Source organism: Arvicanthis niloticus, chromosome 29 (genome assembly GCF_011762505.2).
Source record: "Arvicanthis niloticus isolate mArvNil1 chromosome 29, mArvNil1.pat.X, whole genome shotgun sequence".
Classification (NCBI taxonomy): Eukaryota; Metazoa; Chordata; class Mammalia; order Rodentia; family Muridae; genus Arvicanthis; species Arvicanthis niloticus.
In genome coordinates, this window is record NC_133437.1 from 25,016,099 (window position 1) to 25,029,772 (window position 13,674).

At 47.3% G+C, this 13,674-nt stretch overlaps 1 protein-coding gene across 1 annotated transcript; it reads right to left on the reverse strand.

The window, feature by feature from the left end:
• Window positions 1-2,423: 2,423 nt before the first annotated feature.
• On the reverse strand, window positions 2,424-13,113 carry C5ar1 (complement C5a receptor 1). Its single transcript, XM_076927336.1, has 2 exons — window positions 12,981-13,113; window positions 2,424-4,656 (listed from the first exon to the last, which is right to left on the reverse strand). The coding sequence occupies exons 1-2, from the start codon at window positions 12,981-12,983 to the stop codon at window positions 3,601-3,603; spliced, it is 1,059 nt and encodes a 352-aa protein (XP_076783451.1). The 5' UTR covers window positions 12,984-13,113; the 3' UTR covers window positions 2,424-3,600.
• Between the last annotated feature and the right edge of the window lie 561 nt (window positions 13,114-13,674).

Below are 13,674 nucleotides of genomic sequence, written 5' to 3' on the forward strand. Positions count from 1 at the left end.
AAACCAAGTCTCAATATGTAGCCCTGGGAATGACCTGGAACTCACTAAGTAGATAAGGCTGGCCTCAAACTCCCAGAGGTCTACTTGCATCTGTGTCTGAAGTGCTGGAATTAAATGCATGTACATCCACACCCAACTACCACTGGAGATTTTATTCAGTGTTGGAGACTGAACTGAGGCTTGTGCGCATTAGGCCAGCACTCTACCTACTGAATTGAAACACTTTGTATCCTGGACCCAGCTCTTTTTTTAAAATATTTATTTTTATTTTATATGTGTGGGTGTTTTGCCTGCATGTATAATTGTTGAGCATGTGTGGGCTTGGTGTCCATGGCGGCCATTACAGACCATTAGGAGACATTGTATGGATGCTGGGAACTGAACTGATCCTTTAAAACAGTGGTTCTCAACCTTAGTGATGCTACAACCCTTATATAGTTCCTCACGCTGTGGTGACCCCAACCAAAAACTTATTTTCATTTCTACTTCATAGCTGTAATTTTGCTAGTTATGAATCAGAATGTAAACAATTTGGAGACAGAAGTTTGCCAAAGAGGTTGAGACCCAGAGGCTGAAAACCACTGCTCTAAAAGGACTACAAATGCTCTTAATCACTGATCCCGTCCTTCTAGCCCCACCCCAGCCTCTACCCCCCAGCCCCCAGCCCCTACCCCCCAGCCCCCAACCCCCAGCCCCCAGCCCAACTCTTTTTTTTTGTTTTTGTTTTGTTTTTTGGTTTTTGTTTTTTGTTTTTTTGAGACAGGGTTTCTCTGTGTAGTCCTGGCTGTCCTGAAACTCACTCTGTAGACCAGGCTGGCCTCAAACTCAGAAATCCACCTGCCTCTGCCTCCCAAGTGCTGGGATCACAGGCGTGCGCCACCACTGCCCAGCCCCAGCCCAACTCTTAAAACAGCATCTCATTACAGAAGGAGCCCAGAAGGATGATATTCCTTATCTACTACTTACTCCCTGAACCAGGAAGCTCAAACGTAGCCAGAGAAAAAGATTGATGGTTAAAGTGCTTATGGGAAACTTAGGGGCATCACAGGGAACTCCCTTAAGGAGGAGACCCCTGGCAAGAAGACAGGATGGGAGCAGGGTGGTCCTTGATAGATGTGTTGGGCAACCAGGAGACCAGGGGAGGGGAGAGGCACAGACCGGAGAGAGAACAGAGAACACAGAGCAGCCAGGTGTGTAGTAGGAAGGGAGGCTGGGTCTGTGATGGGGGAGCTGAAGGGGTCTGGGTGGTTTTTCCTGGAATGGAGAAGCAAGGAGAGGAAGAAGTTCTTAGGACAGCTGGGACATGGGTGAGTAGCAACTGTGGCAAGACAGGTGTGACCGATAATGAGAAAAATCACAAGAGGGAGAGAACTGGGAGTCAGGGGAGACTGCTTATAATCCCACCACATGGGGGGCAGAGCCAGAAGGATCAGGAGTTCAAGACCAGACTCAGCTGTAAAAATAGTTTAAGGGTAGCCTGGGCCACAAGAGACCCTGTCTCATAAATTAATTAACTAATTAATTAATTGTTTCAAACTAAAGGCCATCCAAAAAAATAGACTAAAGCTGGGTGAGGTGGCTCATGTCTTTAATCCTAGCACTCAGGAGACGGAGGCAGGCCCATCTCTGTGAGCTCTAGGCCAGCCTGGTTCACATAGTAAGTTCCAGGACAGCCAGGGCCATGTAAAGAGATCCTGTCTCAAAATAAGTGAATAAATAAATATATAAATACATAAATAATAAATGCCTGGGCATGGAGCCTGTAAGAACTCAGCGAGGTTAGTGTCACTCTATAGAAAGTGTCAGTTGCAGAACACAGGTAGGCTGGGTCTGTGATGTGTGACAACCAGTGGTCACATATCCATTGGGAAGAACGAAGGGCCTAGCAGAGCCAGACTCCAGTATTTTACTTCACTCATTGTTTGTTTGGACTTCATGAGGCAGAGTCTCCCTGGGTAAGCCAGGCTGGTTTCTAATGCTCAATTCTGGCCCTGAACCTCCCACATGCTGGGATACAGGTTTGCACCGCCGTACCCAGGTCTTTCTTCTTTCACTTTTTGAATGTGCCGAACAGAAAATTCAAAACCATTCACCCACTTGCATGACACCTGCTGGTGTGGATCTGTACATATTTTCCAGCCAACACATACACTCATGCACACACATCCACTAAGCTGGAAGGACACATTATAAGACGACAGTACATCTCAAAAAAATAAATAAACAAATAAAAGAGAAAATAAAGAAAGAAAAAAAGATTTTAAAAAGACAGTACATCTCAAAAAATAAATAAACAAATAAAAGAGAAAATAAAGAAAGAAACAAAAGAAAAAAAAAAAAAAAAAAAGACAGTACATCTCTGGCCAATAACATAACCCAGCAGGTAAAGGTGCTTGCTGCCAAGCCTGATGACCTGGGTTCGATTCCAAGGACCTTCATGGTTGCAATGAGAGAGCCAATTCCAACAGGTTGCCCTCTGACCTCCACACACATTCCATGGCCTTCGCCCAGCACCACCCCCCACGAAATAAATAAATACACGCTTTTTAAAACTTAAACAACACATTTCTGTACCCCCTTTAAAAAACAAATTATCATGTAAGCCGTACATAGTTGTTTTTACAAAGCTTGGATATGTTGGGTTCCATCGAATACCATTCTTGAAAAGACAAAATTGTAGAAATAAACATAGGTTGGTTGGGCACAGGTCTACAGTCACGATGATTGGAGGATGGTCACAGGAGGATCTGGACTTCAAGGCCAGACTAGCCTACATGAGACTTTATCTCAAAAAAACAAAAAAATTAAACATAAAAAAGAAATAAAGGGTGGATGGTTACTTGTTGCCTGGAGTTTGGGGCTATAGCTTACTTATGTGGTAGGTTCGTGAGCCCTGGGTTCCATTGAGACCTGGGTTCAATCTCCAGAACCATTAAAAAAAAAAAAAAAAAAAAGAGGAGAAGGGGAGGAGGAGGAGGAGGATGAGGAGGAGGAGGAGGAGGAGGAGGAGAAAGAGAAAGAGGAGGAGGAGGAGGAAGAAGAAGAAGAAGAAGAAGAAGAAGAAGAAGAAGAAGAAGAAGAAGAAGAAGAAGAAGAAGAAGAAGGAAATTCTCTTGTTCTGTTACCCCTCCCCTGAAAGTCATCATTAGATGTATCTGCCTAGCCACTGTAGGTGGGCAATGAAGACAAGGCCTGCCTCAGAAAGAAAGCCAAGTAATATCTTTTTTTTTTTTTTCGAGACAAGGTTTCTCTTTGTAGCCCTGGCTGTCCTGGAACTCACTCTGTAGACCAGGCTGGCCTCGAACTCAGAAATCCGCCTGCCTCTGACTCCCAAGTGCTGGGATTAAAGGCGTGCGCCACCACCGCCCGGCCCGAGTAATATCTTAATGTGATGTTTCTCTTCAAAGGAATTTATACCTATAATCTCAGCATTCCCGAGGATCCTGGGCTCAAGGCTAATCAGGGTAACTTCAAAGAGAATCGCATAAAACTAAACATGCAAAGAAAAAGGAAGAAGGAGAAGGGGCAGGAAGAGGAAGAAGGAAAGGGAGGGGGAGGAGGGCTGGAAAAGGAGCAGCTAGGCCAGTTGTGGCATCTCCTCTACACTGCCTGACTCTTCTGGGTTGAGGTGTCCATCGTGGACCGAGTGAAAGTCTTGCTGTCCCTGCCCAAGGAGTCCTCAGAGAGAGCATTTCGTATGATGCTGGGGAGTGACCTTCGGAGTCGTCCGTGGAAACCCTGGCCAGCCATGACATAGATGATAGGATTAACACAGCAGTTGATATAGGCCAGGGACACGCACAAGGCGTTCAGCCTCTCCACCTTCTGAAAGGTGGATGAGGACCGGGTCAGCCAAGCTATCATCATCCCCGTTACCTGATAGGGCAGCCAGAAGACAAAGAAACAGGTGACCACGGCGATCACCACTTTGAGTGTCTTGGTGGAGCGCGTGGCCTTGCGACTCCAGGTCCGGAGCAGGAGGAAGGTGTAGCAGATGCTAAGAGTGAGCAGAGGCAATACGAAACCCACCATCAGCCGCAAGATGGCGATAACCTTCTCTTTGGGGAACACGCCCTTACCATAGTTAGCACCACATTTAATGTGATCTGAGTAGGGGTCCTTATATAGCTCCCGGAACACAAAGGATGGGATGCTGAGGAGCAATGCAAAGACCCAGGCCATTCCGCAGGCCATCCATGCCAGTCCAGTCCCGCGGAACTTCTGACACCAGATGGGTTTGAACACCAGCAGGAAACGGTCGGCACTAATGGTAGCCAGCAGCAGGATACTGGCGTACATGTTGAGCAGGATGAGCGATGGCAGGATTATACAGGCCTCGGCGCCGAAGGGCCAATAGTTATACTTTAGAACGGATGTGAACAGGATAGGCAGTGCCAAGCACGAGAGGAGGTCGGCCACCGCCAGATTCAGAAACCAGATGGCGTTGATGGTACGTCTGGACTCAAAGGCTGTCACCCACACCACCAGAGCATTCCCGGGAACTCCCACCAAGAACACGGCCACGTAGATAATCATGGCTGCAATATCCCCAGGTGGCCTCTCCGGAGTGGGAATGCCATCCACAGGTGTCTCTGGATTTAGGGTTCCATCATAGTGACCATATATGTCGTCAATGCTGTTGTTATATACGAGGTCCTGAGCAAACCAAGCAGGTAGATTGTGTGAGTTAGTAAACACTCCTAGGGGACTGGAGAATTGCCCATCTTCCTGAGTCTCAGCTCTACCAAGGGATGCTGAAGGCCTAGAGAACCAGTGTAGTGTGTAGATTTTATTTTGAGACAAGTTCTCTGTTAAGTCAACCAAACTGATCTTAAACTCACTCTGTAGCCCAGGAACTGAAATGGTGCTGGTTCATCTATTTCAGCTGCCCAAATGCTGAGACTACAGGCAAGGCCCTCCATACCTGGGCTTCAATCCAGTATTTGGGGTGGGGTGGGGAGGTGATGGAGTTGAGACAGAGTCTCATTCTGTAGACCAGGCTGGCTCTGCTCTTGCAGAGTTCCGACTGCCTCTGGCTCCTGAGTGCTGGGATTAAAGGCGTTCAATGACTGACCAATGAGGTGCTTTTTTAAATTTTATCACTGTCTATATATGTATGCATGTGCATGCCATAACACACACGTGGAAGTCAGGGGATAACTTTATGCAGTCTGTTCTCTCCTTCAACCTTTATGTGGGTCCTAGGATAGAACTCAGGTCACCAGACTTTGGGTATTTACCTGCTAAACCATCTTACCATCAGTACTGTATGGGGGGGGGAGGGGAGACTGGGTTTCTCTGTGTAGCCCTGGCTGTCCTGGAACTCCCTCTGTAGACCAGGCTGGCCTCAAACTCACAGATCAGCCTGTCTCTGCCTCCTGAGTACTGGGATTAAAGGTGTGCGCCACCACTGCCCCAGCTGATATGATTTTTTTAAGTGTGTGTGTGTGTGTGTGTGTGTGTGTGAGAGAGAGAGAGAGAGAGAGAGAGGGGGGGGGGGAGAGAGAGAGTGTGTGCAGGTGCCCTGGGAGACTAGAAGAAGACACTGAACCCATTGGAATTACATCTAGTTGTGAGCTACACTACATAGGTGGTAGGAACTATACTCTTGACTTCTGAGCCAACTCTCCAGCTCCCAGTGATGTATTTTAAAGACTCAAACTGTGTATGAGGGTTGTCCCAAGTCATAGCTTGACTTACGTGGTCAGACACTACACACACACACACACACACACACACACACACACACAAACTAATAATTTTGTTTTTGTTACTTCTTTGTCATTTAGTTCTTTGACAGAGTCCACTGTACCCCAGGCTAGCCCTAAAACTCACTATGTAGCTCAAGATGATAACGACTGATCCCCCTGCCTCCACCTCCTGTATGCTGGGATTATAGATGTGTGCCCTGAATTTGGACAACAATCCAAAGTTGAAATAAAGACAGGACAATGTCATCTAATTTTGAAACACCTCATTGTTGGCAGCGATGCTTTATCCTGTGGTTGGCATCCTCAGTGGGGTGGTTTCCACAGGGTGACAATGTGGCCATGATATATATATATAACAACAGGTTGAGAACCACTCCTTTAAAAGATCTTGTTTAAATTAAAGCAGTCATGATGACTCATGGCTGTTACCCTGGCATTCAGTAGCAGGAGGTAGGATGGAGAGCCATTCAATGGTCACCTGCATTACAGGAAACCAAGCTCAAAGCGTGAAGCTGTAGGCCCCAAACCCATCACAACATAAAGCCAGAAATGGTGGCTCCTACCCCACGCTCCCACCCCAGAACCTGGGAGACACAGGCAACAGGAACGTCCTCAGATGCAGAGTGACCTTCATTACCAGCCTGCACTACTTGAGATGGCCTCAAGAAAGTTTTATTGAATTTTCTCTTTAGTTAAAATGCTGAACGGATGCCAGGTGGTGGTGGTGGTACACACGTTTAATCTCAGAACTCAGGAGGCAGAGCCAGGGGGATGTGTGTGTGTTTAAGTCCAGAGTGTGTGCCATAGTGAGCTCTAGGACAGGACAGAGCCGTCGACAAAGAAAATAAGATACAGTCAATAATAATAATAATAATAATAATAATAATAATAATAGAGGGCTGGAGAGATGGCTCAGTGGTTAAGAGCACTGACTGCTCTTCTAGAGGTCCAAAGTTCAATGCCCAGCAACCACATGGTGGCTCACAACCATCTGTAATGGGATCCGATGCCCTAGTGTACTCATATGTATAAAATAAATAAATAAATATTTAAAAGAAAAAAAATAGAAAAGAAGAAAGAGAAGAAATTGTCCAACCTCTTAGTATAGGAGGGGAGCCAGCAAAGGCTCCACTCCCAGCTAAGGATAGGCTGTCCTTTGGATACTGGCTTTGGAGTCATCCCTTAGGGTCCAGACCTACATGGGGCACACAGGTTCCTCTGCAAATTTCTCCTGCTCTGAGCCTCCCTGTCTTCCTTCATTATATCCTTGATAGCCCAGCAGTCCACCCATTTCCCAAACCGTAAGTTTTGGGACTCAGATTGGAAGCAGAGACAAAGTATTTGAGGCCAGCAAAGGCAGAATAAGAAATAAGAACTAGCCAGGTGGTGGCACACACCTTTCATCCCAGCACTTGGGAGGCAGAGTCAGGGGATTTCTGAGTTCGAGGCCAGCCTGGTCTCCAGAGTGAGTTTCAGGACAGCCAGGGCTACGCAATAAAACCATTTCTCAAAAAGCAAACAAACAAGAGGGGGAAGTGACAGAAAGACAGAGAGAGAGAGAGAGAGACAGAGAGAGAGAGAGAGAGAGAGAGATTAGAAGAGATGGGTCACCCACTAAAAGCATTTGCTGCTCTTGTGCTCTTGAGGACTGGAGTTGTGGCAGCTCACAACTGTCCAGAACTCCAATGGCAGAATCTGACAGCTGTTCTTTGCAGACTCCCGTAACCACTTGGTGCACATATGTACACTCAACAGACACATATATACATAAAACTGATAAATATTCTTTTTAAACGCAGAAATAAGAATTAGAAGTAAATGCTGACATAGGTATGGTGGTGTGCACCTGTATAAGCTCAGTACTCGGAAGACTGAGGTAGGAAAATTGGGAGTTCAAGACCAGCCTGGGTTACTAAAATGAATGGGTGAATGGGTGGGTGGGTGGGTGGGTGGATGAATGACAAATGGAATGATATATAGATCGATGGATGGAACATAGATGATAGATAGACAGGAAGGTGGGTTATCATCTGATAGACTGCTCACTCAGCGTGTGTGAGCCCTTGGGTTCCATCCCAGCACTACATAGGCTGGACTGATATATAGATATATAGATAGAAACATAGAAACATAGATACATACAAAGATTTACAAATATATACATGGGTAAACACATATACACATGATAGACTACATCTGGGGACTCTTGGGGAGGAAACACAAGAATTTGACGGTAACGCATGCCTGTAATGTCAGCACTGAAGAGGCTGAAGCAGGAAGATGATAAGTTCCAAGCCAGCCTAGGCTATGCATTACACTGAAGGCCAGCCTGAGCTACATAGTGAGACCTCGTCTCAGTAATAATAAATAACAACAACAAAAGAAGGTAAATAAAGTTCTGGTACCAGTCTCACACTTTTGTGTAATTTAAGAACATTTCAAGCTGGATGGTGGTGGCGCATGCCTTTGATCCCAGCACAGGGGACAGGGGTAGACAGATCTCTGAGTTTGAGGTCAGCGTGGTCTATAGAGTGAATTCCAGGACAGCCAGGGCTACACACAGAAAAACCAAAAAGAAAGAGAGAGAGAGAGAGAAACCCAGGTCCCAGCCACTCACTCTGCTCTGGCTCACCCTCAGTTCTGAATCTTTCTACTTGTTACTCTGGGCATCCCCAAGGTCCCATGCTCAGGTCACTTGAGGGTTAATTCTGGGCCCTACAGGAAACCTCACAGCCTGTCCTTCTGGGTAGTCTCAGGGCCCCAGACAGGGTGCAGTGCTTCTCCTGGTCTCTGCAGCTCTCACCAGCCTTACTTCAATGACTCAGATTTCTGGCACCGGGCTCTCTAACCCCATCTCTCCTCCTTGCCACGGGCCTTCTCCTTTCTCGTTTCCTGATATGATCTCACCCTGTCCTTTCCGTGACTTCATAAGGCAGAAAAAAGATGCTGATCATAAACTCTATGGTTTCCTGGAGCTTCCAGATACAAACATCTCAGGGAGCTTTGGCCTTTACAAAGTTCCTGTAGGAGGGGAGGTTGGCTGAGTGTCATGCATACCCAGCACTGGAGAAGCTCAAACAAAACGAGCTTGAGTTTGGGGCCAGCCTAGGCTACCAAAATTCTGTCTCCAACATAAAGCAAACAAACAAAGAAGGAGATGAAGACAAAGAAAAATTAAGAAGATGAAAGAGGAAGAGGAGAAGAATTAGGAGGAGGAGGAGGAGATGATAATGAGATTTGGAACTGACCAGGGTTCAACAAAAGGGACTGAGCGAGTTAGTAATGGCCTCTAGACAACAAAGCAGTGTGCAGTTTTTAAAACAATAAGTATACATTGTATACTCATAATATGAACTACTATAGAAGATGTCACTGCACCTCCATATACACAGTGTCCATGCCTGTGAATTCTACTAATCATAAAGTCAAAACTTTTTTTTTTTTTTTTTTTTTTTTTTTTTTTTTTTTTGGTTTTTCCAGACAGCATTACTCTGTGTAGCCCTGGCTATCCTGGAACTCACTCTGTAGACCAGGCTGGCCTCGAACTCAGAAATCTGCCTGCCTCTGCCTCCCAAGTGCTGGGATTAAAGGCGTGCGCCACCACCGCCCGGCCAAAACATTTTTTTAAGGAGGAGAAAAACAATTGGAAAAAAAGACTAAGAAAGAGGTGGAGAGATGGTTCAGCAGTGAAGGGCACGGCTGCTTTTGCAGAGGACCCGAGTTCAGTTCCCAGCGCCCACAGCAGCTCACAACCATCTGAAACTCCAGCTCTAGGGGATCTGACATCTTCTGCCCTCTGAAGGCATCCTCACGTATGTGGCAGACAGACACACAAGCATACACATAATTAAAAACAAATCTTGTGGGCTGGAGAGATGGCTCAGCAGTTAAGAGCACTGGCTGCCCTTCCAGAGGTCCTGAGTTCAATTCCCAGCAACCACATAGTGGCTCACAACCATCTAGAGTGAAATCTTGGGCCCTCTTCTGGCATGCAGGTGTACATACAGATACTCATACATTAAATAAAAAACTCTTTAAAAAAAAAAACAAATCTTGGCCGGGCGGTGGTGGCACACACCTTTAATCCCAGCACTTGGGAGGCAGAGGTAGGTGGATTTCTGAGTTCGAGGCCAGCCTGGTCTACAGAGTGAGTTTCAGGACAGCCAGGGCTACACAGAGAAACCCTGTCTCGAAAAAAAAAAAAAAAAAAAGAGAGAGAGAGAGATGAACTAATATATAATATGAACTAATACATATACTGATAACTGATATAAATATATATGTATACATATATGTATATATATGTGTGTGTATATATATATAGAGAGAGACAGAGAGACAGAGAGACAGAGAGACAGAGACAGAGAGACAGAGAGAGAAAACAGAGGTCAGAGGTGAAGCAGGAGGACAGGAGTCAAAGCCATCCTTGGCTACATAGTGAGTTCTTGGTTACTTGAGAACCTATTTCAAAATAATAATAATTAGCGTGATCCTTAAGTTTACATGCTTTTTGTGTTTTCGCTTGAGACAGGGCCTCGTGTAGCCCAGACTGGCCTTGAACTCCTGATCCTCTGGACCACTTGCGAGGAGCTTCCGACTGCTCTTCGTTTAACACCTATGGCAGCCTTCATAGGACTGCTACTATGGCCACGCCCACTCTACAGATTGATAAAAGTGGGGCTCTAGGTAAGTTAGAAAGCCTCCCAAAGCCGGGCAGTGGTGGCGCACGCCTTTAATCCCAACACTTGGGAGACAGAGGCAGGCGGATTTCTGAGTTCGAGGCCAGCCTGGTCTACAGAGTGAGTTTCAGGTCAGCCAAGGCTATACAGAGAAACCCTGTCTCGAAAAACCAAAAAAAGAAAAAAGAAGAAAAAAGAAAGCCTCCCAAAACCCGTTAGCAAGAGCAGGGATGGGGGCGGAATCCCAAGAGCCTTCTCTTTAAAAGGCTATACCGCCTAATGAATGGAGAGCCATTGGAATGGTACATGTCTGTTAAAAAGGTGGTGGTGCCCTTGAAATACATGGATGCTCTATATCTCCCATATTGATAGTTCACTATATAGTAAATCTAAAGTGCTTAGCAAGAGGACTAGCATGCAGTAAGCACTCAGTAAATGCCTATTACAATATTAAAAAATTATTCATTCAAAGCTAGGCAGTGGTGGCACATGCCTTTAATTCCAGCACTCAGGAGGCAGAGGCAGGAGGATCTGCGTGTTTGAAGCCAGCCTGGTCTACAGATCAAGTTCCGGGGGCTACAAAGAGAAATCCTGTCTTGAAAAAAACAAAAGAAAAGATTATTCATCCATGGTGATTCATGCCTATGATCCGAGCACAAAGGAGGCTGGGAGGGATAACCATGTGATTAAGGCCATTAGCTTACAGAGTGACATCCTGTCTTAAAAGATCAGGGACTGAAATGTTCTAGAGCCCCTGCCTAGAATCCCCCAGTGAGGGGCTGGGGGCGTGGCTCAGTGGTAGAGCCCCTGCCTAGAATCCCCTAGTGAGGGGCTGGGGTTGTGGCTCAGTGGTAGAGCCCTTGCCTAGCTAGAATCCCCCAGTGAGGGGCTGGGGGCGTGGCTCAGTGGTAGAGCCCCTGCCTAGCTAGAATCCCCCAGTGAGGGGCTGGGGGCGTGGCTCAGTGGTAGAGCCCCTGCCTAGAATCCCCCAGTGAGGGGCTGGGGGCGTGGCTCAGTGGTAGAGCCCCTGCCTAGAATCCCCCAGTTAGGGGCTGGGGGCGTGGCTCAGTGGTAGAGCCCCTGCCTAGAATCCCCCAGTGAGGGGCTGGGGGCGTGGCTTAGTGGTAGAGCCCCTGCCTAGAATCCCCCAGTGAGGGGCTGGGGGCGTGGCTTAGTGGTAGAGCCCCTGCCTAGAATCCCCCAGTGAGGGGCTGGGGGCATAGCTTGGCCATAGAGCACTGGCCTAAGAATCTAGTCACACCCTAGCCCAAACCAGGGACTCTGCAGTTCGGTGGGCAATAAAGTGACTTTATCTTCAGGAGCGTTGTGTAGAATGGAAAAAGAGCAGTAGGTCATAGACCACCCTGTTCTGGAAACCCCAGTTGCTCAGGGCGGACGCAGAGGATTGGATGGGACCGAAGAAGGATGAAGAAAGCTTGTACCCTGCCTGTCACCAAGTTTTCCGTTTCCTCTTTTGTGTGGATGAAGCAAGAAAGACCATATCCTCTGTTACAGTGGTGGGGAATCGCAGCTGTTCTAGGAACATGCCTCAGCCTTAGGTCCCATATGAAATGGGCCTCAGTTTCCCCTCTAACTTTTCCAGTAATGACTGTTCTTCCAGATTCTGCCTCCCAAGTGCTGGGATTAAAGGCTTGTGCCACAGCACCCAGCAGCTGCTTGGCAGTTTTAGAGTCAGTGAAGGAGATGGAACCCTGGACCACGCTCAGGCTAGGCAGTGAGCTGTAATCCCAACCAGTTTCTGCTGGGTGGGGTGGTACATGTAATCCCTGTATTTAGGAGGGAGAAGAGTTGGAAGTTCCATCTTACATAGTAATTTTGAGGTTAACCTTGGCTACATGAGACCCTTCCTTCCTTTATTCATACTGTTTGAGTTGTTTTGTTTTTCATTTTTTGAGACAAAGTCTCAACAAAGTTGCCTGCTGGGAGCTGGGATACCAGGTTTGAGCCACCACCGTGGCTAGTTTGCAAAATTAGTTTTTGTTCTTGCTTTTCTGAGGTAGGGTCTCATGTAGCCCAGGTTAACCTCAAAATTACTATGTAAGATTGAATTTCCAACTCTTCTCCCTCCTATGTACAGGGATTACATGTACCACCCCACTCAGCTTTATGGAGTACTGGTCATTGGACCCATGGCTTTCAGGACTCCCACAGAGCACTCTCACCTGGTCTCTACCTCCAGCCCATCTGTCTCTCAACACAGTACCCCACAGTGTAGCTCACGCTAGCCTAAAAGTCACTATGTAGCCCAGGCTGGCCTTGAGCTGAAGCATCCTGCCCAGGCCTCTTGAGGGCTCAGATTACAGGTGTAAATGAACACACCAAACTTCTAGAACTCTTCAGCTGGGAGAGCCGACCCCAGGCTTTCCTGTCCTGAAGAGCCTTCTTGAATCTACTGCCCTGTGAGGCTGCTGTGGTTCCCATAACTCCCCTTGGTCCCTTGGCCACATCCCATAGTCAAGAGCGTGAGCTTGGTATGCAGGTGTGAATGGGTAGATGAAAGGAGCTTGAAGTAGAAACGGGGCAAAGAAAGTCAGAGAAGGAGAGGGAGGAGCAAGAGGAACCCACTCACCATGTCCTGGGGTTCTGTGGTGACCAACAACGGATGCCTGAAGATCCCCCCTGTCACCCAGGCTGTGCTTTTTAAAGCCTCAAGAAGAGATGCAGGCAACTGAGAGGAAATGACTGTCTTGTCTCTCAGAAGTGCTCATTGGTCACACACACACTGACCATCCTAGGTGGAGCTCCCTCCACTGGTGCTTACCCAGAACATTCTCAGCACCTCCCAGTACCAACTAACCAGAGGAGAAACATCAGCTTGGAAAATGGAGGAAGCCTCTGGCCCAGAAGGGGAAAAAGCAATTTCCAGGGCCTCTTCACCTTTGGGGGCGCAGATGCTCTCCTGGTCTCGGTTCCCCCATCTGAGGAGGACTCTGCCTCTTCTGAAGAAGTCTTGGGGTTGCTGGGGTTTCTATACAGCAGGAATAATGACCACAGCTCCCCAGCCTGGTGGCCTTTGTAGCCAGAAAGCACACAGAGGGCTGAGGAGATGACCAAGGTCTTGGAGTTTTCTCCTAAGGGGTGGGGAGGTGTGGTAACTCAATCCTAGCGCTCAGGAGACTGGGGCAGGAGGAGTACTCTGGGCTGCAGAATGAGACCTGCTCAAATAATAAAACAAAGCACGCTAGAATCGTGGCTTGATTAGTTAAACGCTTGCCTAGAGTGGGCAAAGGCCTGGATGCCATTCCCAGCACCACATAGAATCT